Source organism: Larus michahellis, chromosome 15, assembly GCF_964199755.1.
Source record: "Larus michahellis chromosome 15, bLarMic1.1, whole genome shotgun sequence".
NCBI lineage: Eukaryota > Metazoa > Chordata > Aves > Charadriiformes > Laridae > Larus > Larus michahellis.
This window is the reverse complement of record NC_133910.1, coordinates 13,887,266-13,913,388: the sequence shown is the minus strand read 5'-3', so window position 1 is coordinate 13,913,388 and position 26,123 is coordinate 13,887,266. Positions and strand designations below refer to the sequence as shown.

Sequence of the window (26,123 nt, the reverse complement as noted above, 5' to 3'; positions counted from 1 at the left end):
GTAGATGCTTTGTCCTGCTGCTCATGCTCCAGGGCTCACCCAGCACCGATTTAGTTTGGAGAAAAGGAGGCGGAGGGGAGACCTTATCGCTCCCCACAGCTACCTGAAGGGAGGTTGTAGCGAGGTGGGGATTAGTCTCTTCTCCCAAGTAACGGGCAATGGGAGAAGAGAAGATAGCCCCATGTTGTGCCAGGGGAGGTTTAGATTGGGTATTAGGAAAAAAACTTCACTGAAATGACTGTCAAGCACTGGAACAGGCTGCCCAGGGAAGTGGTTGAGTCACCATCCCTGGAGGGATTTAAAAGACGGGTAGACGTGGTGCTGAGGGACACGGGGTAGTAGTAACCTGGCGGTGCCGGGTTAACGGTTGGACTTGATGATCTTAAAGGCCTCTTCCAGCCATAACGACTTGCAAGCGGCTGTGCTTTTGTCACACCACGGAGTTGCTCCCAAATAGCACCCTGCAAACCCGCCACCGCAACCAGGGCCGGGGACTCGAGCGGGGACCCCCGGGGCGGCGGTGCCGGGGGGGTGCCCCTGCCCGAGCTGGCTGCAGAGCGGCTCCCGCCGGTGCCCCGCAGCCGCTGCGCGCTAGGGGGAGACTGTCCCTTCCCGTCCCTCCCGTCGCGGGGAGCGTGGGGGACTCGGCGGCTGGAAGCGGGGCCGCCCCGCTGCTTCCCCACCTTGGTCTGGACTTCGCAGCTCCCCAGCAAGAGCCCGCCGAGCGGCTGCACCCCGGGGGCACCGGGCTGTGCCGCCCCCCCCAACCTTCCCACCCCCGGCAGGAGCATCCCGGGGCGGGGAAGGGGTTAACGGCGGGGGCGGAGGGCGCGCACCGCCCGCCCGGCCCGGCCCGGCCCGGCCCTGCCCGCCCCTACTTAAGGCGGCGGCGGCGGCGGGGCGGCTCCGTGCGATGGCGGCTCCGCGCCGGCCGAGCGGCGGGGGGCTGCGGCGGGCCCCGCAGGACGGGCGGCTGGAGGAGATCAACAAGGTGGGGCTGGGGCCGACACCCCCCCCCTTTCTTCCTGACCGGACCCGACCTTTGCGGGGGCGGCCCCGCGGGGGGCGGGCGGGCGGAGGGCTCCGGGATGGGGATGGGGATGCGGGCGGGGGCGGCCGCGCCGGCGCTGACCCGACGCCCGGTGGGGACGGGGGCTGGGGCGGGGGAGAAAGGGGAGAAGGCAGGGGCAGGTGGAGCTGCCCCCCCGTTTGTCTGTGCCCCCTTCGGAGGGGAATCCGGGTGGAGGAGGCAGGCGGTGGCTCTGCGGGGGGCTGCTCTCCATCCCCTCCGCCCTGGGGCTGCCCCCGCAGGCGGCTCTCTTCCCCCTCCAGCGTCCGGGGGCTGTGGATGCTCGGTGGCCGGCTGCAACGACAGGCCCCTGGGGAACGTGCTCCAGCAAGAAAAGGAGCTATTGTTCTCTTGGAGGGGTTCAACCTCCCCTCCGCTGTACCGACTGCTTCGATCTCCTCTTCCAGGAGTGAGGAGTGCCTGCTGCTCAGGAGAGCTGACTCTAGCCTTTCTAGTTTTTTAATTGTAGCGGGTGAATGGGACACCCAGGACGGTTGGATGTCTCGCAAGCCTTGGGCAGGGGGAATGGCAGCTCCTGGATTAGTGCAAAGTACGCTGGGCTTCGTGCCCTTCATGCTGAGGTCAGGCAAGGTCCTCTCCCCAGAGCTTCTGGCTTGCCCCATCCCTTGCTTGGCATGGCCTGTGGGGGCAGCTCTGTTGGCATCCCGCCCGGCCAAGGGTGGTTCTGAGGGTGGAAAGAAGGTTTTAACCTTGAAACAATCAACGATGGGATTTCTGGGTGGGTTCAGTGGTCACTTGCTGATACAGCCAGCGACACCTTGGTGTTACAGGTGGGGAAATCAAAGAGCTGCACAAGATGAGAGCCTGCAGGAGACGAGGGGTGGGCTTGCCCTCGCATTGACTGAGCAGTGAAAAGTGCCAGTATGTTCCTCTAGGCAGGGGTGAGGCAGTGGAGGTGAAGTTTATGTAGGTCACTGGAGAGGGAATTACGTGATTAGAAACCAGGAGGTGCTGTGCAAAAAGAGGTGCTGTGGAGTAAGGTGAAGAATAAGAGGATGTGGCTAAAGGGAGCCTTTGAAACTTGCTGTTGGAAGGCAGGCACGACTCCCTGTGCCAAGGAGGTGCGTAGGTGGGTCTAAAGTGTCCCCTATAGCCAAGGTGGTGTTGACCCTTGGGTTGGGGAGGAAGGCAGTGTGTTGTACCTATTGCTGCAGTTCTTGCTGCTGCAGAGCTGTCCTCCAGCATCGCTCAGGCACGGGGTGGATACTTCAGCTGGTAGGAGCTGTAGAGACACTGCTCTGATGTGCCACTGCTGTGTCCCAGGGCTGGGTCTCTTCTTCCGCCCACGCAGGGGACAGGCTCCTATCTCTCCTCTAAGTAGCCATCACTTCAGGCAAGCTTTTTCTCTGGGTGAGGTTTGGATGATAAAAAATGAAACAAGCTACATCCTGCTGATGGAGGTGGGAGCTGCTTGTTCACATCCTTGCAGCCCATGTGTTGGCTCAGTGCTAGGAGAAGGGATTTGAGCAGCTAGAAATCAAGCTGCAGATAGCACGGGTGGTGGCTGCCCACGGATCCTGAGCAGCCATCGAGCTGTAGCAGCTCTGGGCAGCAAACCCAGTGCTGCTGTGCTTCGCTTGCTCTGCATGGTGATGATGGGGGAGTTTGCTGTGAGCAGGCATGCAGGGAAGCGGCTCACGCTTCCCTCTGACACGCAGCTGATACTTAAACCCAGGCTGATACTGTGGCTGGAGCCAGGGAGGGGGTTTCCCAAGCCCTGAAGAGTCCCATCGCTGCAAAGCAGCAAAGTGCTGCTGATAAAACCTATCCGGCCAAATTCCTATCAGGCTTAATCTCATTGTCTCATCCTAACAATTAGGTCCCTCCCAGCCCTGTTTTCCTGGCTGGTTTCTACTCCAGAGCTCTCGATGGGATAAGGGTCTTTGGCAGGCAGTGTCCTAAGTGCACACATGCTGCTGAAGGACAGCTGAGTCCTGCTATTGAATTCTCTCTTCCAGCCTGAAACGCTCCTCTGGGATCCCCTCTTGGCTGTTTCCCTCTTTCTGGGGAACGGTGATCACATTGTTCAGCCTCGTGCATCAAGGTGGCGAGTCTAATCCAGCACAGATTAGTTTCAACCTAGTTTTACCCTGTAATGCGCTGGGCTGCGGGGAAGGAATTCAGCCTGCCCCAGAGCAGGTGCTGCTTCTCCCATCCAGGGCAGGCATGAGCATCCCTCAGCCCCTTCCCAGCCCCTCCACGCAGGGTGGCTGGTGTCAGGGGCTTAAACAGCCATGTGAGAGCTTGGCCTGTTGGCTGGAGCTGCCTTTTTGGGGAGGAAGGAAGGATTTGGCTTTGCTCATGTTGTCTTGCAGGTAGCTGGGACTTGCGTGGCTGAATTTATTGGCTTAGAAAAGTCTCTCTGCCCAAGAATGGCTGTTCAGGGCAGGAGCGGGGGAGAGGCTGGGGCTTATTAAGCAGTTCTTATTAATAGAACATGCCCCTTAAAAAGGGAGCTTTAGCAAAGGGCTCTAAAGAGGAACTTCAGCCATTTGGGCTGAGTCTGAGTCACTGGCCCTGGGGACTGAATTCCTGTGCCTATTATGAGTGTTTGCCTTATCGCAGTCACAGCCCGGCTTGCATACAATGTGGAGGGTGGAATGCCTTTGAAATACACTCCTCTGTTGCTTCCTTCAGTCTGGAGCAGAGCTGTGACGCTGGCGGGCTGTCCAGTTCCCCTCCAGTTGAAATGCAAGGGGACTGGATGCTGGGTGTGTGCAGTGTCACCCATCCTGCTCTCCTACTGCGCTGCCAGGGGCTGTTGCACCCCAGGCACAGGTCCCTCAGCCATCCTGTATGGATGTAGCATTCCCTTTGGTCTTCTCCATTTCTGTGCTGCTACTTGCTCCCAGAGAAATACAGTGCTCTGCTTTCACATCCCCTGTCCTGCTGGTAGGAGGAAGCTGTCTGCTGTTCCTGCAGGGCAGAACGAAGCTGTGACCTGGTGGCAGGAGATGCTCTGGCCCTGTTTTGGTTCTCGGTAATGTTTGGCAAGTTCCTTCTCCAGCGGCTCTTCAGTGGCAGTAGGTAACACTACTCCCCTCTCTGGTGACTTCTGCTGCTGGCTGAGCCCAGGTCTCAAAGCTGAATTGGGCCCTTTGTGTCGGGCTGGCAAACGATACCCCTGGGTAGAAATAGCTGAGATAAATGAAATTGAGTTGGCAAAGGAGAGCGAAAGGAGGAACTGGGAACATTGCTTTTCACCACAGTTCTCAATTTGAGTTGGTGTCCATGGTGATAAAGGAAGTCCGTGTCACGCTGGTTTAGTGGGCATGGTCTCTGGTGTCCCATCTGGAGTTTGTGAGATGGGAGGAGGGGATGACAGTCACTTCTGTCCTAGTGGGCTTCCTACAAAACCTTAGTTCAGCTGCACAGAAAGGACTTGCCCAAGTGGTGTCTAACTGGCAGTGAAGGTTTGAGGCATTTGGACTCCTTGGGCAGGTCCAGGCTCCCCTGTCCTGGTGAGGAAGGAGGGAGCCACTCCAGGCGTGTGGGCTGGAGGGGACCGGAGCACGTGCTGCAGGGTCAGGGTGGCAGGCGGTGACTGAGCGGGAAAGGCAGGGGCTGCCCAGCAGGAACCAGGCGTTGGCTTGGGGCTGCAGTGATGCTGGAGCTGGCCCAGCAGCTGGACTGGCACAGCTCATCACACCTGGGGACAGCTGGTTTCAGTCTTCCTTCTGGAAGAAATGAGAACATGCTCTGGAGGCTGACGGTCATTTGGGTTACTGGTGGCTGTGTGGACCTCCTGCAGCCGTGATGCCCTAGTGCCTGGAGACGGGGCTTCTCTGGGGGATGTGGTCTCAATCACAAGTGTTGCTGCCCCAGTACTACCAGTTCCAGAGATCCTAGTCTCTTGGCGACCCGCTCCTGCCTGCCTTCTGAGCATGGAGAGCAGTGGTGAGGAACGCATGCCTCAGCCCTTTATCCACTGTAGCCCCTGGAGGGGTTTTTATCCTGGACAGGCCATGCATAAGCCGTGCAGATGTTAATGATTTCTACGCTGAAGAATGTGGTGTTGTTGCTGAACACAGATCGAGCCATTAAGCCGTGCTGGGCTCGCTGGAGCTGGGCGGAGTGGGAGGGCAGAGACGGGAGTGAGACCCCGTTGCTCACAGCTGCGGGGGGGTGTTATTGGCAGGGCATAGTGGTGGAGCTGGCTGAGCAAGTTGTGGTCTGTTCTCTCTGGTACCTGAGGGTTTTTGAGGTGGCGCTAGGGACGAGTGACCAGAACTGACCCAGGATTTCCTCTCCAGCCTGAGTAGGGTAGCGGGGGAAAATATATAGAGAGTTCGAGAGAGTGGGAGCCCTGTTCCTTCCCCCCGCCATCCTCTCTTGGGTGCATGATGTTCTGCAAACATTGCCTGTTCTGTTTGCCAGCCCTGAGAGTTATCCAAGAGTTCGAAATCCCTGAGATCAGAGTGCTTTCTGCAAGGAATGGGAGCCCTTGCTGGGAATAGGTGCCTGATCCATGTGCTGTGAGTGCTTAAGCAGAGATGAGAGGAGCTGAAACCTTGGGTGAGCAAGAAGAGAGGGTTTCATGCAGTTATTCCAAAGGCATGTGGGGTCCAGTCCTCCCTCAAGCTGTTGATGGTGAATGTGAGACACCAGAAGCATTCCCCTTGCACTGGAACGTTAGTGACAAGGTGTGGAGGGATTCAACCCATTTTCAAGTCTCCTGGCACTGTTGCTCAGATGTGGCTCTCTGGGAATTGCATACGTCTTCTGGGTAATGTTCCATTTGTACATGCCCTATAGGGTGTTTTCCTTGATATCTTTAACCTTGGGATACTTTTTTTTTTTTTTCTTATGTTTTAGGAATTTCTCTGTGACCCAAAGTTCAGTGATGAAGAAGATCTAGAGACGAAGTTGGCAGTGTTCAAAGGTGAGAACTGGAGGGTTTCCCTGTCCTTTCAGACACTCTTTGCTCTGAACGGATTCTTTTCCTCGGCACTTGGATCTTACCAGCCTGAGACTCCCTGCCAAATACAAGTGCCTGAGCTGGGATGGATGCCTCCCCCTTGCCTGTGGGACTCAGTGAAACTCCCTGGAGAGCTGGTTTTCCCACACGAGCCTTTGTGCTTCCCCCACTTGCGGGGCAGGGACATGTCACCCTGCAGACATTCTGTCTGGAGGCTGCTATTACCGCAAAACCTGCTGCGTGGGCAAAACCCAGGGGAGCAGCAAAGGAGGATAGTTTCTGTCTAGATACCTAGACAAGCTAGCTGGTGCAATGGATGATGCAGTAGCTGAAGTCTTTTTTTACAGTGAGGAGGAGGACAAATTCCCACAGAGCAGAGGTCTTGGCTGCTTCCTGAAGGACTTGGGGACTTTCTCTCCCCAGAAGTTTCTTCAGTCTGACCTGGTCCTTCCTAAGCCCCTCGGTACCAGAAGCAGTAATGTGTCTCTAGTCCTGGCCAAAGCCTAACTCCCGTGGGTCAGCAGATCTGGGGCTTAGGTTTGGCCCATTTGCTGGGAATGGGGGATAGAGGAAAAAGCCTAGGGTCCTCTGCAGCTTGTCCCCAAAGTGGTTACAGGACAAGATTTGGCAGGGCTGGTCTGGGTGCATCCGCTTGCTTTCCAAGCAGTGGCTGAAGGCAGTTGAGAAAACACCTTCTGCATCACAGTGCCCTCAAGGTTTGTCCTCAGCCTGGCTCTAACCAAATAAAGCCTGACCTTGCTTCCATTTCAGACATTGTCTGCTATGTCCCTTTTGAATTTTGGCTTTGCAATCCAGCGTGGAAGAAGCTGGCTGGGGTTTTATGGTCCCTTACCCTGCTGGGCACAGAGGAGCCTCCTGTGCTCCCCGTCCTTTTTCTGTTGCCTTTTGTATGGCTTTGGCTTTTGGCTGCAGCCCCGCATTATTTTTCCCATCACAATTGGGGCTCTTCAAACATTGCAACTGTAGGTCACAGGCGCAGAATTCCCTGAAACGAGAGCCTTTGGCATCTCCTCCCGCTGCCTCGTGAGCTTGCCTCCGTGGCCTGTCCCACTCTCCAACGCCTCCTCCGGCTCCTCCAACAATCGGCTCATTGTGTGATGATGGGGGAGCGTTTCTTCTCTGCCGTCCTTCCCTCTGCCCTCCCCATCTGGGCCGGGGGAGCCCCCGTGCAGTGTTTGTGTAAACGCGTTTGTGAGGGGAGGGACCACGCGTGGTTTTGCCCCACCAAATCCCTGCAGCTGGGATGGGAGGGAAGGATGAATGTGCGAGCTGAGGCTCAGAGTGCGATGATGTAAAGCTGCCTCTGTTCTCTGCGCGCTTGGCTAAGTGTCAGCTGAGAAGAAAAGAAAACATGTGCTGGGCACGGACACGGCAGAGCAGGGTTTGTGTCCCCGAGCACATGCCGAGGTGCCTGACCCCTGCCCAAGGAGGCGGCAGTTCATTTGCACAAGGTCGTTATGGTGGGGCAGAGCGTGGGGAGAGCCAGTTCCACATCAAGCATCGCTTTGGCCCCTAAGCTCATGTGTGACAGCCCCAATTTCGTCTAGGATTGGTTGCTTAACGCTTGAAGGAAGACACTTATTCCTGCCTGAAGCATGAACAGCTTCGGCTTGTACCTGCTACGTCCGTAGGTCTGTCCTGGTCAGCTCGTGACAGTCCTAATCCACCAGCTGAGACCCAGGTGAAGACATGCCAAGCCACTCCTCTGCCTCCTGCCTGGAGCTGCCCATCAGTCCAGTTAATCCAGCACTTTCCTGCAAAAGCACGGGTCCCGGGAAGGCTCCGATGTGTGAAATAGCACCTCTTCCCTTTGGCTCCTTAAATTTGCCTGCCACTCCTCTGTTCACGTTCGTCTGCTTGCTGCTGTCCCTGGAGCACAGGCAAAAGGTCTTTTCCTTGTGGGAAAGGAGCAGCTTGGGAGCTCTCACTTAATTTGAACCCTCCGAGGCTGTTCCGGGGAGTGAGTGCTAACTGCAGGGCAAGTGAAGATTTCTCCAGCTCAGCGTGGATGGACGGTGGCAGCAGGCATCTTGCTTTTCTCAGTTAGCAGAACTTGAGATGATGGGGGGCCCCCTGCAGCGCTAGGAGCTGTATTGTCTGTAAGACAGACAAATCCTTGCCTGAAGACCTTAAAGTCTAAATGGGGAACAGCCAGCAAGGGGGGGTGGGGGGTAGGAGGCACACAGGTGTGCCATTTCAAAGGTCAGAAGCAGCACAGGACTGAAATCCTGATTTTTCTAACTCAAATCAGTGCTGTCTGTTACAGCATGTGAGTTTTTGTCCTCAAAGCTAACCAGACCTTCTTGAGCAGGCTCTGCCTTTCTCTGCGGATGCTGGACTTGCCTGATTCAGCAGTGTTTGACAGCAGGCTGGAAGGGCAAACAACCCGCTCCAGTGTAACTGCTCGTAGGCATGTTCTTGGCTTTGCCCTCCTGATGTGGCCCTTGAGCATCTCTGCTGGCAGGTGCCACTCTGGGAGCGCAGCACAGCATTGGGAGGACTGTAGAGTCTGTCCCTTGCTGTTGGAGGCAACTACATCATTTAATCCCCCTCCTAATCCGATCAAGCTTCATTTTGGGAGTGCTCAGGGGTTTGTTTTCCTTGCTACTCCTTCTGGGAGGCTGTTCCAGAGCTTTGTTTTTCTGGCTGGAAACCTTTTAACGCTGCTCACGGCTAGTTGATACCTTGTTCTCATGCCAGTGTTTTCCTTCAGCTTAAATGAAAAGCAGCCACAATTAAAGAGCACTTAACTCTAGAGCCCTGGAATTGAGATAAGGGCACTAAAACAAAGGTCTTGAGATGGTCTCCCTGGCTGAACTGTTTGCGTCTAGCAATATAGCGATCTGATTCCCCAATCTTTTTTTTTTTTTTCATTGCTCTAAGGAGGCAGCACTCCAAAGCCCTGCATACACCCTGCTCTAGCGTCCCGCTAACTTGCTTCTCGGTCTCTTCCAGAGAAGTACATGGAGTTTGACCTGAACAACCAAGGCGAGATCGGTGAGTGACTTGGGGATGCTGGAAAAGCAACAGCCTGCGGTGGCTGCTGCTATATCTGCTGCTTCCCTCAGCACTCGTGTTGCTGAGGCGGAAAACCCATGGGCTGCTCCTGTCTCCAGCCTCGCTCGGCTCTTGATCCCCAGCCAGGGGCTTCCTTGGCTCTCCATCCCCTGCCTCTCAGCTTTCTCAGTCTCTCCTCACCTGCTTCAAGATCTAAGCTCTTCTCAGTTCTGTTCTCCTCCTGAGTCTGCTTAGCTCCTCCACTTCTTTCTGCTCTAAATGCCTTTTATAAAAATTCATTTATTGATTTATTTTCTCCGTGTTTCTCCACTGAGGCCGCCTTCTCAATCCTCAGCGTTTCCAGAGCTGGGAAGCTGCAGGGCTTGGACAATCCTGGGTTTTGCCTGGCTTGAGGCAGAAACTGTATAAACCCACGAGCACTTCTAGTGCAAAGAAGCTCTTTGCTTTGCTGGGAGGGGAGCGGAGGGAAGCAGGGGACTTGGGTGTGAGTCTGTCTCAGCGGAGCAGCCCTGGTTTGAGTCCAGAAAACACCGGTTACACAAAGATCCAGCCTTCTCCAGGCCTGAAGTGTAATCGCTGTACGCTGTACCCTTCCAGGAGGCTGCTGCCTCGCTCCCCTCCTCCGTCAGTCCTTGCGCTGAAGTAAAGCCTGTGGGGAGCGGGAGGGGGCCTGACTCAGGGCTGCGCTGCCTTTTCCGGGAGGGAAGGGGCCGCAGGTCTCAGCAGGCAGCAGAGCAATGGAAGGAAATGGCCTGTGGCGATGGGCAGGGGCACCCGCTCCCCACAGCCTGTTTGTCTCCAGCTTTAACCCCGGCGTTGCTTCCCTCCTCCCAATCTTTGTGATTCTTGGCACCACACTCTGAGCTAGAGAGCAGTGTGTCTGGAGCACTTGGAGAGCTGTCCTTCTTCTGTGTGTCTGGTGCTTTTATCTTGAGCTGCAAAAATGGGAAGTGATGCTCTGTGCTGGGCAGCACAGCAGCGGGCTGTACTGGAAGGCTTCTCTTGGCTTTCAGCAACAGCTTAGTGCTGTCAGCCTCGGGATCTGCAGGTGAGTTGGTCTAAGATGGGAACCCATGCCTGTGTCCCTGGGCTTGGTCTGTACTCAGTGTGGTCACCTCTCGACAGCACCGATTGCCTTGCTCTTGCAGATTTGATGTCTGTCAAAAGGATGATGGAGAAGATGGGGGCCCCAAAGACCCACCTAGAACTGAAGAAGATGATCTCTGAGGTGACTGGAGGGGTTAGCGAGACCATCTCGTACCAGGACTTTGTCAATGTGATGCTTGGGAAACGTTCTGCTGTGCTTAAACTGTGAGTGTCCCTGGGAGGGAGCTGGGGAGACATGGGACCTGAGCTGGCGTGTTGGGGGAGCAGAAGCTGTTCTGGCTGGTGGAGGTGGAGCTGTGCATGCCTGGTGTTCCTGGAGGGGAGACGAGGGCCTTTGTGAAGTGGGAGTTTGCAGAGAGACGTGCGGGGGTGTATAAGCCCATGCCTGGGCTGAGCAGTGTGAGTGCTGACAGCGGAGCTGCCTGCTGTGTGTTAGCACAGGCTTCCTCCCACGTGCTCCGATTCTCCCCTTTCCTGAGGGTGTGCAGGCACTCAGCACAGCGGGGCTTCTTCCCGTCTCTTCCCTGTGGCTTCTGCTGCCTTTGGGGACACAGGCTCCCTCCGAATGGTGGCAGAACTTGAGCAGTAAATGGTGGTCCTGCCAACAGCAGTTGGCTGGCTCCTGTTTCCCGCAGGATGCTCCCTCACTGCCTGATTTTGGAGAGACGGGCAGTAGATGGAGACGGGACACATGCTTGAAACAGCTGGCTTGTGCTGGGAGAGGTTTTCTGCGGTACAGGCTGCCAGCACTAGCCTCCCACGGCCCCCTCTGCCCTCTCGACAGGGCTCTGAAAGTCCTGCTGTAACAAATGGCTTCCGAACACTTGCTTGGCTCCATCTCCACCCCATTGAAGCCTGGCTTTTCCTTTCACAGCCACAGAGGCTGGCCCTGCTTTTCTGTCTGTAACCACCATGAATAGGAGCGGCTCCTCTCCATCCCCCGTACCCCTTTCTGAAGGCAGCTTTAGAAGCACAGCCAGCTTTCAGGGCAGGTTGGGAGGAAGGATCTTGCCTTCCACCTCTCACGTGGTCCCTCTCAGCTGGTACGTGCTTGCTGGTGATGAGTCTCACCTCTCCCCACTGAGTGCCCTGTGTCTGTGTGTTGGGATGCTCCTCTTCCAAGCACACACAGACTTCTGGCATCCCTGCTCCTCCTTTCTTTCCCCACAGAAGCAGGCTGAGCCTGCAGCCTGTCCCGTATCTTCCATCCTTCCTCCCAACTGCAGCAGCTTTCACAGATGGGTCCCTTCTCTTGCTAACTGATGCCCCATTGTCTGCTGGATTCTTTAGAGCAGGAGCAGAAATGTAAAACGCAGTCCTTTGATCCAGCGTGGCAGCTGGCATTCCCAGCGTAGCTGCCGTCCTCAGGGAGGAAGACAGTGCTGGTGGTTGCAAAATGCTTGGGATTCTTCTAGCCAGTGCCTTGTGCCTTGTCTCTGCCCTCTTCCCTGGCTGTAATTGCTGTCGCTTGCTTGATGTTGGCTTTTGAATGTTCTGCTCTGTGGTTATGTACGAGGTGGGCCAGGGATGCTATTTGTTTTTACACATCAGGAGCACTTGGCGTGCAGTGTGTTCCCAGGGGATTTCGGAAGTGGCTGTGTAAATAAAACGTGCTAATCCTCTGGGGTCTGAGACGAAAACCAGCAGAGGCTTTGGGAACCCACTCCTGGAAGCTGCTGGGAAGCAGAGCTGCCTGCCAGGCTGGCAGCACTGCCCTCTCTTGGCTTTCCCTTCTCTTAACTATTGGGTGCCCCTTGCATAGAAGGGAGATGCTGTTTTTCAGCAGATAAAATAATCCCATTCCCGATGATGAGTAAAGGTGCACCTGCTTTTCTCATTGGTATTACCTGTTGTGTTTTGCAGGGTCATGATGTTTGAAGGAAAAGCCAATGAAAGCAACCCAAAACCTTCTGGTCCCCCTCCAGAGAGAGACATAGCCAGCCTGCCTTGAAGAGGACAGGCTGAAACATTGGCACCGTTTGCTTTGCTGGTCTGTAACAGAGATTACCTGTGCTTTGTTACTCTTTACTGTGGACAGTCCTAGTTCTCAACTAACCTGCCTTAGAGGAACAGCAAGGGAAGCTGGAGGCGCCCAGCTCGTGTCTTTCTGCTGCACCCCTTAGCCAATGTGATCTGTTAGACAGAAGCTGTAGTACCACGTGTAATGTGAGACCAAAAAAAAAAATCTTGTGATTTTACTCTTTCCTCTGCCCTTCCCGCGTTTCTCAGATGAGGAGCTACTTTTCTCCCAGCGTATGGATTCAGAGCTGTGCTTGTCACCACAGGTTCCTAAAAGGCTTTGCTGCCAGACATTGAGTGCTTCTCTGGCAAAGCCCCTGAGAGTGGCTTCATGGGTGCAAAGAAATAAGTGCCTTCTCTGCTCCATCCTATGCCTTCTGACTTTGGACTAGTCCTTCCCCTCCTGACCTCACGAAAACAGGAGTCAGGCTCCCACCTCTGTGGCCTTGTTGCATGCTAGGTGGCCGTGGGAAGGTGCACGGATACCAGAGGTGTGCATGGACACCAGAGGTCTGCCTGCAGGGCCTGTGAGCTTGGAGGTGGGCATGGCTGACTGCGGGTTCAGCTTCTGTCTGCTCCGTGGGTTCATCCTGCAGTCAGATCTCAGTGGGTCCAACACCAGCCACTGCAGGTGAGGATGATTAAAGCTGCCTTAGGGGCCACCTTCCTGAGAAATCTCTACTTGGATCCGATCAGGAGCCTGACCTCTGAAGGGGTCGTTGTCTGTCCTGCCCATCGAGCGTAGGAACGAGCCCGCTGTTATGCCTGCACAGCCCCTCGGGAAGGTCTAGGGGAAATTAAACCTTCAGGTGAAAGGAAGCTGGGTGACTCAACTGTGAGCCCTGCCAGACCAGTTGCAGACAACGATCTGTCCTCACGCAGCTGCTCTGTCCCTCTGATTTTTGCAGACCTCCCTGTATGTGTTTCAGCTTGGTCCCCTGGGCCACCGGGTGCGTTTCCCTGAGGGATAAGCCCTCAAGTCTGCAAAATAAGAATGGCTGCAAGTGTGGAGTATGAGCTGGGATCCAGATGTAGCTGGGCCTGTGCTATCCGCGCTCTGCCTACTGCGGGGATTCTTGCTCTACACACAATTTCTGGAATCCAGATGTTTGCTCTTTGCCCTTTCCCTACTCTTTTCTTAAATGTTCTTGGCAGCTTTTAACTTTTTTTAAATCATGGTTTAATAAATAAACTTTTTAAAGGAAATACAGATGATTAACTCTACTAGGCTGATTGTTCCTGCCAAAGGCTGCACTTTTAAATAAAAAAACCAAAACATTCTTACTACTGTTTGCATGAAAACCAAAACTGTAATGGAGAGGAAAAAATTATAAGCAAAAGCAGCACTAGTCTGCTTTAAGGACTGAAAATAAATCTTCTGAAGCTACACTGTGTGCCAGTGTATTTAGTTTATTTAGGTGTATTTAGTTTAGCCCCTCCGAAGCTCGGTCCATATGATTGGTTGCAGATTAAGTGAGCTGGTTTCCAAGTCTGTTAATATAAACCCTTAAAGAGATCCTGGAGATAGGTTTGGACTGCCCTGATCTGATCTTTATCTGTAATAACTGACCGAATGCCATGGAGTTGGTGTTAGGAAATGCAGAGGCTACCTCCTGAAAGCTTTTTTTCCTGACTTACTGAAAGAAAGCAGGTGGCTGTGCTTGTTTTAAGGAATAACTTGTTTATCAAGAGCAGGCACTGGTAATGCCTCTCTTCAAAGAGTTGGTTTTTTTTTTTTCTTTAACCTCTCTGCTCTTGAAGCAATTGCCTGAGGTTGTTGTCTGATGTATCAAAATGGAGACCAGGCTTCCTCGGGGAATGACTGGGTACACTTTTTCCATGTGTTCCTCAAAAGGACAGAATTGCCCTTAGATCAGAGCCCTGTGTCTGCTTTCTGCTGCCTGTTAGCCCCCGGGAACGCACCTGCTTTTCTGGGCTATGTGTGTTAAAGCTGCTGTTCGGTTAGAAAATAAAGGGAGCATATTACACGAGGGAAACTTGGATGTGATTTGCCACAGTTCAGGTCACTGCCCAAAGCCATCACTGCTTTTGTGTCTGTGGAAATCCTTGTCCTTCTGGTCCCGGAAAAGAGAAGCGTAACCTGCTAGAGCTAAGAACAGCCTTTCTCAACGTGTCCTTGTCCCCACAGGGATAAGTGTTCAGGTGATGCACCCCCAGTGCTGGCACTCTGAGTGGGGGCTGAACCCCCTGAACTTGAGGTAGGAGGGAACAAGGGAAGAAACGCAGGTCCTGCTGGAACGGAGAAAACACAGGCTGCTTTTGCATGGCCCTGGAGTACAGTAAGGCTGTCCCTGCCCACAGAGCTTCCTTGTTTCAGCTCACTCACACGTAACCGTGTGCTCCCACTGCAGCCCATGCTAAGGGAGTGGGGTTTTGCTTAGAGCTGCGGTGACACTAGACCTCTGCTGTGGAGAAAGCATTGAAGCGCCTTACCAGGGTGGAGCAGGGACCCGACATGCTCCACCATGGCACAGCTGGGAGAGCTGGCCTGCTGGCAGCCACGGCCCGTCCCCTCTGTCTCCGGGGGCAGACCCATCGGGCTGGTGCTCCTCAGGGCTGAGACAGTGCAGCCTGCAGCACCCACCGCCACCGGCTCAGGCCCCACCTCAGAACGTAAGAAAAAAAGGGTTTATTAAACACAGCCGGTTGCTCAGCCTTGCCGTGAGGAGCTGGCGTTTATCCTCCGTTCCTTTAGCCCCCTGGCGCTGCCGGAGCCGAGCGCCGACCAGGCGGGGCCCCCTGGAGGACTCCCGCCACCTCAGGCCGCCGCGGAGCACCGAGAGCTGGGGCTAGAGCGGCCCCGCCGGAAGCGGAAGTGAGCGCACTGGCGGGCGCGCGGGGGTTTCCCGGCTGTGCGCAGGGCGGCGGGGGCCGCAGGCCTCGGGGCTGCCGGCGCCGCCATGGGGGACGATATGGACGTGATCCCGGAGCGGGAGATGAAGGTGAGCGGCGAGGGGAGAGCAGGTGGACTGTGAGGGGGCAGCCCGCGGTGGTGGGGGGTGGGCTCGGGCGGTGGGGCAGTTGACAGACGGTTTGGCTCGGGCCGGGGGTGTTGGTTTGGGCCTGGAGGGGGGCGGCAGGCCGTGGTGGGGGCTTGACTCGGGCCGTGAGGGGAATGGGGCTTGGGAACGGCTAGGCCTGGGCTGTGGGGGGTGGTAGTCTATGTAGGGGGTTTTGGTTTGGGCAGTGGCGCTGACAGGCCAGTGGGGGTGCTGGTGTTGGCGGGGGCCTTCTGAGGGATCCGTGCAGGGCTTGTGAAGCACTTGAGGACTGTTTAGTAGAGTCTGGGACAAGCCCGTGGAGTGGAAGTGGGAGAGGCTGGCACATTCTGTGATGGAGGGGGGTCTTGGTAATACCTGGGGGAGGAGAGGTAGAATGTGTCAGTTGGAGGAACCTTATTTTTGGGAGAGGAGTGATGCGTTTCTTAGTTCTCCTGGCAGCATGCCTTGTGCTAGGAATCTCCTGGTTTTGGGAACAGCGTGTGTGGTTGTCTGCTGTGGGACAGTGTGAATTGGAGTCTCGCTGTGTGGTGCCAGCCGAGCCCATTGCTGTGTCTCCTGGGGTGTTACTGTGAGGCTGTATAAGCAGGGATATGGAGGGATGGATTCCTGAAGCCCATGTGGATCTTTGTGCACCTGCTTTCTGCTCAGGCACCTTCAAAACCAAGGCAGTTGAGCTATTTGTTTTATAAAAGTGTCTGAGTTTCTACAGCCTCCTGAGGCTGCAGGAACATACTTACTCAGTGCTTTGGCAATAATTTGGAAATAAAATTCAGATGGCTGATTTGAGTTACTGGCATTAGATCCAGTGCTCCGCTCAACAGTTGTCACCTTGGGAAGAGAGACTCATTCCTAAGGGGAACCTCAAGTTTTGCAGGTAATAGTGCAACTGCTGTTTCTTAATTCAGTTTGGTTTTTACAGTTTTTATCTCTCATGCTATTTTTGTTTTCCTCCTTTTACAAAAGGACAATGTAAATTTTGAGAGAAACTTTTCCCCTTTTCTTTCTTTTTTCTTCTGTATCTGTTGGCTAGTTTTGGTATATTTCTGAGAAGGTTAGATGTCTCGGACAGATTCAGCCCCTACGGGTTTTATGAACATAGGCACTGGGTAGAGGGAGATTCAGCCAATGGAAAAAATGTGTTGTGATCTCAGTCTTTCTTAGATGAGACAGAAAATGTGATGGGATGGCCAGTGACAGTGTGGGTGTGAACTCTGCCATGGCAGGTGTTTTGCAGCTCTCGTTGGAGAGGCTTTTCAACTTACTGTCTTAGAGAAACTGGAGTAAACTATTCCCCTTTGCCAGCATATGTATAGCTACCTCCCAACTCTCTTACAACAGGATTTTCAGTTCAGAGCACTGAAGAAGGTCCGCATCTTTGATGCTCCGGATGATCTTCCCAAAGAGCGCTCCAGTCTCCTTGCAGTCTCTAACAAATACGGGCTGGTCTTTGCTGGTGGAGGAACTAGCCTGCAGATCTTTCACACTAGAAATCTTCTCATGCAAAACCAGCTGGGAGAAGATCCCAATAAAATCGGTAAGGCACACTTACGGCTTGTGGTCTTTGCAGAGACAGCTTTGTATGGGTTTTTATGATATGGAGCTCTTGGCTTCTGATACAGTCCTTGTCATGCTCTTTCATGCATTTTGAAATTACCAAGTTTTCTTGCATGAGAAGGCAGGAACAATATTTGCTGTACCTTTAGCTGAAATGAAGTTGGGAGCACGTCACCAGGATGCTCTGTGCTAGCTTTTGTTCAAGCGTCATTCAGGTTTGGTCACTTGTGTTAACTGCCATATGGTGAGGTTGACTTTTCCTGCCCCTCTCCTTGCAGCCATGTACTGTCTTGGTAGCCAGTCTTTGAGCTGTGATCCTGTGCATCAGGGATGCATTTGAGTGGAGGGAGAGAGTTCTCGCACTGAGTCATCCACTCTGGCTAAAAAACTGTCCTGCAAGGGAGAAGGCAATTGCTGTTCCACCACACAAGTGCAAAATAACACCAAAGTGCAAAAGGGTTTTTTGTTTTCCCGTTGTGCTTAGTAACGTACCTGAGGTATTCATGTGCATACGTAAGTAAAACCAAAAATCTGTCCACTTATTTTTCCTCCAGGTTACTGAGGAAGGAAAGCGGAATTTACTTTTCTTAGGAATTTGGCAACTTTTGAGACTGTATTGATAGAGATGAAGGGGTTTGCTGTCACTCAGTTTTTCTGTCAGCTTTGACAGCTGCTGTTAATAGGACTGGTGATTTTTGCATAAACTCGTTCTAATGGTATTGTTTTACAAGAACAGTTCTTGCTATTTAAATTTTTCCCATCTGTTCTGTCTTCCTTTCCTTTTGTGTTTTAAGTGGAGAATGTTCAGAGTACCTTAGTTCCCATGAAGTTTCCTGTGCAGCACCTGGCTCTTAGCTGTGATAATCTCACGCTGTCCGTCTGTATGATGTCCAGTGAGATTGGTTCCTTCATTGGCTTCTTTGATGTCCGCACATTCTTAAATCAGGTAAAGCATATGCAAAGTGGTTTTTAATTTTTTTTCGAGTTACAACAGGAGGAGAGGCATGCCTTGGGTGGGATTTTGTCTCTATGGGAAATACCTTGTAAAAGATTTGTTCAGTAAATTCAAAATCTGCTTCCTATTTTTATCAGTCATTAATTTATAGGAAGGTCAAAACCGCTTTGGATTATGACTTTGGGAGAACTTTGTTTTGTGCTCAGCTTCAAATGTCTCATGTATTTGTCTTTCCTAAAAGGCAAAACAGCAGAAACGTGCATTTGCTTATCACAAACTGGCCAAGGACTCGGGAAGTACAGCAATGGTTAATGACCTGAAGTGGAACCCCACTAGTCCCGCCATGGTGGCCATCTGCCTGTCCGATGGCAGCATCTCTGTCCTGCAGGTCACAGACTCTGTGAAAGTGTATGCCACGCTGCCTTCCTCTGTAGCTGTTACATCTGGTGAGTGGCAGCCTCGGATAGTGTACAGAATGTCGGACACTGAAAAATAGAAGCAGATTGATTGGTGTAAAAAATTGACAGGCTATTTGTTGGGGGAGGTGGTTTCTTAAAAAAAAGAAAAGTCTTCACAAAAAGGAAGGACTTAAACTCCCTAAGACTTGGAAAACTTGTTGTAACGTAACTACTCTTTCCCAGTTGATTGGAGGGGCTGCATCTTCTGAATTAGTCAAATATGCCCACCTGTGGTTTGCGCTGTCTTAGGCTTTACTGTTATTTCTAAGCATGCAAATAAGAGTCATCATCTGTTGGATTTTCATCTGTACAGTCTTGCTTTGTCAGTGACTGAATGACTCCCTGTTTGTTTAATTCAGATTCATGTTTCTTTGCCAGGCAAAAATAAGGGGGGTTTAATTTATTGGTCCTGTGTTTGTGGGGCCTTGTAACTCTCCCATTTTTTAGTGCTAATGAAATTATTTTTTTTGCTTAGTTTGTTGGAGCCCAAAGGGAAAGCAACTGGCTGTAGGGAGGCAAAATGGCACCGTGGTTCAATATCTTCCTGTAAGTATTGTTGCTAGTAAGGCCTTATGTCTGTTCACTAGTTTGTAATATGCTTTATTTTCTTTGCATCGCAAGCTAAAGAATTTGGTCAAGTGGCACATGGTGTGAGCCATAGGAAGTTGTCCAAGTGCTGCAGTAATATTAAAATGTCTTAGACCAGTGCTGGGTTTAGTTTAAGGTTTGCACCTGCCACTTAAATGTCATGATTTGAGTGGCACATGATGAGTATTAAAGAGTGGGTGAGTTGCTCTAAACCACTTCTCTGGGCTTTCTGCAGAACTTGCAATTGGCTTGCTTTGGTGTCTTTTTCTTTGTACTTAAGAGTGGTTTTATTTGCAGAGTCTGCAGGAGAAGAAGGTAATCCCTTGTCCTCCCTTTTATGACTCTGACAATCCTGTTAAAGGTACATCTTTTTATTTCTTTTTAACTTGTTTACTCTTGTAAAATATTTTTACTCATTCCTCCTCATGTTATATTTAGTTATAGCAGCCCTATACTGCATTTGGTTACATAATTGCAGTGTGATTTTAATTATTTGGAAAAAAATAGTTACATGCTTTAGCTGTGGGCTGTGTAGAAAAAATACCAGTTGGCCAGAGTCCTTGTCTATTTCTAGAATATTTTGAGTATGAATTTTAAAAGCCGTTTTTTGCTCACTGGTGTGCTAGGCAGTACTGTCACAAGTAATCTCCCTTTAGCATGAAGATTTCTGGATATAAATTCCATTCTTATATTCGGTGTGAGCTTCATCTCATCATTTTAACTCTTCAATAAAATGTCAAAGAAGTAAGTTTAGAAAAGCAGAAGCACTTCATTTGGATATGCCAGAACATCATCCACGTTTGGAAACACTGGCATTGTCTTGCCTGTGAAATCGTCAAGCCAATCAATACATTCTTTTGGTTTGTGTTTGAAATTTCTGGGATCAAATGGCTTTCTCCCTAATAAGACTGATGTTCTGCAGACAGATCATTGAAATTCGTTATCTTGATAGTTTAGAAGTTAGTGACTCTTTGTTTGTTTGTTCATCATTTACTTTTGTGTGCTGTGCACAGTTAAAATCAAGATACAAGGAAGTATAATTCTGAAGTGTTTCTGGCTGAGGTATTTGTTTCTTTCTCTTTCAGTTTTGGATGTACTGTGGATTGGCACCTATGTCTTTACTATCGTATATGCAGCAGCTGATGGGACACTGGAAACACCTCCAGAAGTGGTCATAGCCATATTGCCTGTAAGTGCCAGCAAGTCATGATGACAGAAATGTTTGTTGCTTATTTTTGACTGGTTTCTTACAATGGCAAGTTGCTTTTGTTATTCACATTGGCATCATGTAGAATTCGAGTTTGGTGCTACTGTAAATCATAGTTTTAGGGTTGGGGGGACTGAGTGGAGGAAGTGGTATCCACTTGAAAACCAATCAATAGCCTGTTCTCTGCTGAGATCAAATTATGATGTGAAGACTTTCAGCCTCTGAAGTAAACACTTGGGAAGAAAACCTTACTTGATGTAGAGTTCTGATGGCCTTTTTCTGTTCAGGTTAGGGAAATTTTTAGGCCTGATGATATGCCCTTATTTAGTATCAGATTATTTATTGCTAGGGGGATTGTGATACCTAAACTCCCTGGTATCTTCTTTCTTGTCCCTTTATCTTTTAGAGGAGGAGTCTGGTTTGTTTGCTTTGTTCTTTGTTTTTCAAGTGGTCTCATGACGCCTGTTCTCTCTTGAAGTATGTGGCAATTGTTGCTGTACCATGATGCAGCCATATTTATGGGAGATTACTTGATTTCTGCATTGGAAGGTGAATTAGCAATCTTGGTCTTGCAGAAAAAGGAAGAGAAGCGACCAGAGAAGTTTGTGAATTTCATGGAGCCTTGCTATGGGAGCTGCACAGAGAGACAGCATCATTACTTCCTCAACTATGTTGAGGAATGGTGAGTGGCAGGAATCACGGCAAAGTCTTTTCCTTGTTAAGCATGTCTGAGTGGTCTGTGCTTCTCAGGGTGTTGTGTTCCTGCCTTTTGTAAACTATGTAATACCTGAATATGAGACAAATGAAATCGTCATTTTAAAAATGCTATGTGTAAGTACAGCTAATTTCTCCTGCATGCTTTATCACCATGCCAACATACTCATTTGTCTGGTGACAATAGATATTATTGTGACAATACATATTATTGTTTAAAATCTATTATAACAATCTCCCTTGAGATTGTAAGTCAGAGGTTGGGTAAAGCATGACCTTTTGTTTTACTTGATTGTATATCTGTGTGAAGAAGCTGCTCCTAACTTTCCAACTACCTGACTTGGACCGCCGTTATTTATGATGATACAGTGGCTGTCAAATCATTGGTTGTCAAAGGGTTTCAGGCCCTGGTGACTAGTTTTAAAGAAAAAAATAAAAATGTTCTACAGTGATGTAGCAAATCGTGTTTCCCTCATCTTGGGAGGAAAAGTCAGTTTCATATTGTTATAACTGTATTGCTAGTTACCAGTTTGTGTGGATAATAATGAATTGTGGAGCTGGGGACTTTGCTGTGGATCCTCATGTTGGTTGTAACCAATTTGCATCCATGCTTATAGGGATCTAGTTCTGGCAGCTTCAGCAGCTTCCACAGAAGTCAGCATTCTTGCCAGGCAAGGGGATCAGGTAATATTTTTGTTCCTGTTGCATTTGTGCATATGTAGTCTCCTCTTTCTTGAAAATCTAAGCGAGCACAACCAGTGTAAGACCTGGAGTAAAATGAGATGGTGTATTTTTAAAAAAACACCCGAAAACAAAACAAAAAGCCTCTCTTTTTACATGAGTTCTGCAGAATCTTAGGATAAACGTAATTCTTAAATGAACAAGAGATCCAAATGACACACAAGAGAATGGGTAAACAGAAACGCAGCATGTTGTGAACCAAATACCGGAAGTCTGTTTTTCATGATTCACTTGTCAGTCTCAAAATTTGGTCAAGCTCACTGTAATAGTGATTCATATGAGGTCATCAGTTCAAGTTAAACATTAAAACTGTCTGACCTTAACTCGGACATGCAACGATGTGTGGGAAGTCGCACACAAATCTGTGAAGGACCCTGATAATTCTGGCATTTGTTAATCTGGCAAATCTAAGTAGATGCTATCTAGCTTTTTTGTAATCTTATCTTTCAACTGTAGTAGGCTAGAGTTCTGAAAAAGACTGATCACAGGAAAGCTGGAGTAAAAAAAAAAAAATCTTACTTTTTGCAGAACTGGGAATCGTGGGTTTTGGAGGACTCCAGCAGAGCAGAACTTCCTGTGACAGATAAAAGCGACGACACTTTGCCTGTTGGCGTTGCTGTGGACTACACCAGTAACATGCCTATCCCTATCAGTAAGTCTTGTTAGTCTTTCACGTGGAATAGTCCGATAATAGCAATATGTGAGATATTTTTGAGGGGCAGCCTGGTTCTTGGGGCTCTATGAGATCGCTCTGAAAGGGAGACCGACACAGGGAATCTGTCCTGCCTTTTTGTACCAAGCGCACTGCACATGTGGGCTTACTTCTGTGTAAGGATTCTAATGGCAAAGTGTTAAATACGGTTCTTCCTCAAAGCTTTCGGCAGGCTGGGTTGCCACACTAACAGACATGGCAAACAAAGTACCTGAGTTACGTCTGTGTTTCACAGGGCTGGGATGATAGTGAGTTTAAAGGAGTCGTATTCTAGCACTGGGGATTTCAGGCTGCCTGTGAGGTTTTCTTTATTCTTGTAGCTTATGTCATTTTGCAGAACTGTTGTGTACGAAGTACATTTGCACTGATCTAAAGGAAAAGTGGGTTAGTTTCGAAGCCAGAAAAAGCGAAGATCATTGAGGTGAATGCGTAGGTTTTAATTCTGCATTAAAGCACAGGGCCTGTACTGACTGAACCCTGCTGTGCTCTACATCTAGCCAGTTGCATTATTGCTGTACCTTCTGTGCTGCCTGAAGGCTCTTCAAAGCACCTTGTCAGAGGTGGAAGCTGAGGATGCATCTGAGCTATTGTGTTGTACCTTAGTGAATTCTGAAAACTCTCCCTTGAAACCCAGAGACAGATTGAAAGAGAGATGCCTTCAGGCAGAGTGGAAGGTACTGCAGTCAAGGGTTACTGAAGAGCACAGGAGGGTGCCGATTAACTGAGAACTTTACCTGAATGAAAACCTACAGAAGGGAATTGAGGTCAAACTTCATACTTGAATGCAAAATTGAATTTGAAGCATTTTCTGTGTTAATCTGTACGGTTATTGGATTAAGGAATCTGTCAGGACAGCTTTTTTTAAGCGGAGGTTGTGCTGCCTTAGAGTTTTTAGAAAAGTTTTTGGAGCTTTTTGCTAACAGATTCTCTGTATTCTCACAGAGTGCAATCAGCTTGGTTTTGGCTGTGCATTAATTGGCTTTGCAGTTCACAGCAAATTTGGATTGCAGAGAAACCTCATTTGTCCTGGAGCTTGTTCCCATGTGGAAACTGCCCTTACCTAGCATGGTTTTCTCAAAGAACCAAACACAGCCATCCACTGCATTGCCCAACAAACAAAGCACCATGATTATAGCAGATTTTTCATGCAGCCTGGATTTGTTTTCGGGTTTTTTTTCTTGTTTAATTAAGCATGGTTAAACCATTATAGAAATTTTTTTTAGAAATATAAGGAGTGATTTGGGGCCTTTAACTCTGCTGAGAATATTTGAATGAAGCAGGCTCTAGGTTCAAAGCTGCAGCTGCACAAAACTCAGGTATTTTATATCAGAGGTTCAGATCATCAGGATGTTTGTTTGATGTTGGCTCTCTTTAAAGTTAAAAAGCTTCCTATCTAGCGATTCTCTCTTGTACTGTATGTATATGAATGTTAATGATGTGACAGGACCCAATGGAATGTGGGGATTGCTGAAAGGCATAGCGGATTGAAGGAGGGAGCAGCGTACAGGTGAATAAAAATGTGAAAAAGCTTGGCAGTGGAATTCACAGGTGAAAGTTGAGCCTTGTCATTCAGGAGATGGCATTTGATTGTCAAAATGACCCTTCATCTATGAATTTATGAAACATGAAGTCAGGAATAAAGAAGGGAAAAAAGAGAACAGGGCATTCATGGAGAAGCAAGGGAATAAAGATGCAAATGAAAGCAAGGAGGAAGAAACGTAAGAAATATTGTGCTAAGCAAGTCACATGAAGTTGCAAGTGCCAGCAGGAGCTGAACTGGAAGCTTTGGCTGCAGGACTTACATATGTGGTCTCTGACAGGTGACGAGAAGACCCTTGCTCCAGCTCCAGTTCTGATCTTGCTCTCTACGGATGGTGTGCTCTGCCCGTTTTACATGATCAACCAAAACCCGGGCGTCAGATCGCTTATTGTGACCCCAGAGCCGTTGCTGTTAGTAGGGGAGAGAGTTCCAAAATCAGCAGGTAAGTACTCCAGTGGATTAGGGAAACACTTGCATTTGTGGACTTTGTCATCTTCATCTGTGAGTTTGGTATTCAGATATGTATGTGGTCATAGAAAATAATTTTTTTTCTTTATAATGATTAAAGGGGAGCAGTTCTGAAGTGTTTTGTGCTCCCAGGGCTGTTCTCTTGTCTTTTGCACATCAGTGTGAAATTATCTAGTTCTATTCAATATGTGGGATCTCAAGCACTTTGTAGACTTTGTGCTTAGACTCTACTGTGCAATCAGCCTTTAGGGAACAGGGCCAAAGCAATTCTGGGAGGCCCTTTGCCCAGGTTCGGGGTATACGACTGGAACTGCAGCAGGGACTGCAGGTTCTGTTTGGGGACAAGGATCAAGTATGGTGCAGACCCAGAGCGTGGTCTCCATGCTGCAGAGAGGTGATGCTTTTCCTTCATATATTTTGCCGCAGGAGGCCATGATACAAACTAAGGTGTTTGGCTGCAGCAAAAGCTTATTTAAACAATAGCTTTCTGCAGCCCTATGAAAATTACATTAGCAGGTGAAGAGTAGTAGTTTTATCTGAGGTATATATGTGTTCCTATATGGGGTGTGAAGTAGGCAGGTTCCGATGCTGGAGTAGGCAGGCAAGCTGATTGTTTTGCTTGTCTGCATGCATGCAATAATAACTGGAAACCCACCATTTTATTCCCTAACCCCAAATTTGCTTCTCCTTCTCCAAGCAGAATGCTTCTGTTTGGCAGCCTGCCTCTCTGCAGCACTGGCTGACTTGCATGCTGGCAGCCTGTTTTATATGAGATGGCAGGAACCTCATCAAAATCAATGGAGAAAGGTGAAGCCTTTTCACAGGAAATTCCAGACACCATTAATCTAGACTATAGCATTGATTGTGGCTTGGACTTTGTGCGGTTTCTCTGTCACTTACTGGGTTTGAGGACTGGAAGCCTGGCTCTGCCATTTCTCTTCCTCACCGTACTGTCTGTCCAGTGAGAGAGATAGTGCTGAACTGTCCACATGAAATAACATTTGGCCTTGCAATACCTTCTGCCATTAGTCAATGCAGCCAAATGACTCTCTCCCTTCCCCGTTTGTCTTTCTGCAGGAAGTACTGCCACAACTCCAACCACTCCTCCAACTTCTTCAAAGCCTGACACAGGACCAGGTGTTGCTCCTGCCACACCTGCCTCAAGTCAGCCTCCTGCAGGGGGTGGAGCAGCTGCTTTTTCCTTTATGTCTTCAACTGTGAAGATGCCTGGCTCTGTGGGCAGTGATCCTCCGCCTTACCCCTTTGCCACTGATGCCTCCAAGCAATCCCTGGCTCCCAGTCTGACTGGAGCAGCAACGTTCTCTTTCTCCTCTGCTTCTCCTAAGGCATCCGTGACTCCTGCTCCTTCTGTAGGCACCAGTACAGCTACTACCACCTCCTTTTCGTCTGCATCCATGAACTTTAAACCAGCTGCAGACAGCTCACCTGGGCCACTGCTTTCCACAACACCTGTTGCACAGAAGTCGTCTTTCGCCTCTTCAGCTTCTTCAGTCAAAGTGAACCTCAATGAGAAGTAAATAGATACAGTAGTTAATGCAGTGACTGGATACTTGTTAAATTGCTCTGGGCATGCGCAATGTATGGTAGTTCTGAAGATGGTTTCTGGCTTTTTGCCCTGACAGCTGTTCCCCATGCTCCCAAGAAAACACTGAGGAAGTCTCTTTTTATCCAAGACGCAGCTGTTTTAACTGTGAAAACCCTCAGTGCTTTCCGTACTACAGGTTATGTTCATGGGCAAAATATAAGTCAAGTGACGATGCCAAAAATTAGACTGATAATCTGCAAAATTGCCAGAGGCCTGTTTTTTTTGTACCTTTCCTTCACAGGCATTAAACAGTAATTCCATGCCTTGGTTAGATGCAAATCATGGTTAAAGACTCTTGGGGAACACTGGGATTTTAAAGCCTTTATGTCTGGGACTGGTTTCGTGTGGTGGTGATAGCACAAATTTCTTTGTTTGTTGAAGGTT

General features: G+C 50.0%; 2 protein-coding genes across 7 annotated transcripts in view; both read left to right on the top strand.

The window, feature by feature from the left end:
• The first annotated feature begins 849 nt into the window (after positions 1–849).
• AIF1L (allograft inflammatory factor 1 like) lies at positions 850–13,560 on the top strand. Of its 2 annotated transcripts, XM_074608742.1 has the most exons (5): positions 850–991; positions 5,906–5,972; positions 8,985–9,026; positions 10,196–10,358; positions 12,018–13,560. In XM_074608742.1, exons 1-5 carry the CDS (start codon positions 914–916, stop codon positions 12,103–12,105), a joined length of 438 nt encoding a protein of 145 aa, XP_074464843.1. In that variant the 5' UTR covers positions 850–913; the 3' UTR covers positions 12,106–13,560. The 2 variants fall into 2 exon arrangements, with proteins under 2 accessions (XP_074464843.1, XP_074464842.1); XM_074608741.1 differs by lacking the exons at positions 850–991; positions 5,906–5,972; positions 8,985–9,026 and adding an exon at positions 9,856–10,095 and having other exon boundaries at positions 10,173–10,358.
• Positions 13,561–14,997: 1,437 nt separating this feature from the next.
• Positions 14,998–26,123, top strand: part of NUP214 (nucleoporin 214) — a 44,970-nt gene continuing 33,844 nt past the window's right edge. For 4 of the 5 annotated variants that reach the window (XM_074609016.1, XM_074609013.1, XM_074609014.1 and 1 more), the window contains exons 1-12: positions 14,998–15,136; positions 16,535–16,730; positions 17,545–17,696; positions 17,947–18,151; positions 18,639–18,709; positions 19,049–19,112; positions 19,837–19,940; positions 20,534–20,640; positions 21,290–21,356; positions 21,942–22,065; positions 23,946–24,107; positions 25,211–25,667. In XM_074609016.1, the coding sequence (XP_074465117.1) occupies positions 15,095–15,136; positions 16,535–16,730; positions 17,545–17,696; positions 17,947–18,151; positions 18,639–18,709; positions 19,049–19,112; positions 19,837–19,940; positions 20,534–20,640; positions 21,290–21,356; positions 21,942–22,065; positions 23,946–24,107; positions 25,211–25,667 (1,751 nt within the window). In that variant the 5' untranslated portion in view covers positions 14,998–15,094. Of the gene's footprint in view, positions 15,137–16,534; positions 16,731–17,163; positions 17,264–17,544; positions 17,697–17,946; positions 18,152–18,638; positions 18,710–19,048; positions 19,113–19,836; positions 19,941–20,533; positions 20,641–21,289; positions 21,357–21,941; positions 22,066–23,945; positions 24,108–25,210; positions 25,668–26,123 lie in introns of those variants that run through there. The other variant, XM_074609017.1, reaches the window with a different exon arrangement.

What these genes read in the sequence shown, in the direction of transcription:
- AIF1L (XM_074608742.1), top strand. Translation starts at nt 914, where the DNA reads ATGGCGGCTCCGCGCCGGCCGAGCGGCGGGGGGCTGCGGCGGGCCCCG. An exon ending in GAACAACCAAGGCGAGATCG is followed by an intron (nt 9,027 to 10,195) that starts GTGAGTGACTTG and finishes TTGCTCTTGCAG; the next exon opens with ATTTGATGTCTGTCAAAAGG. An exon ending in CGTTCTGCTGTGCTTAAACT is followed by an intron (nt 10,359 to 12,017) that starts GTGAGTGTCCCT and finishes TGTGTTTTGCAG; the next exon opens with GGTCATGATGTTTGAAGGAA.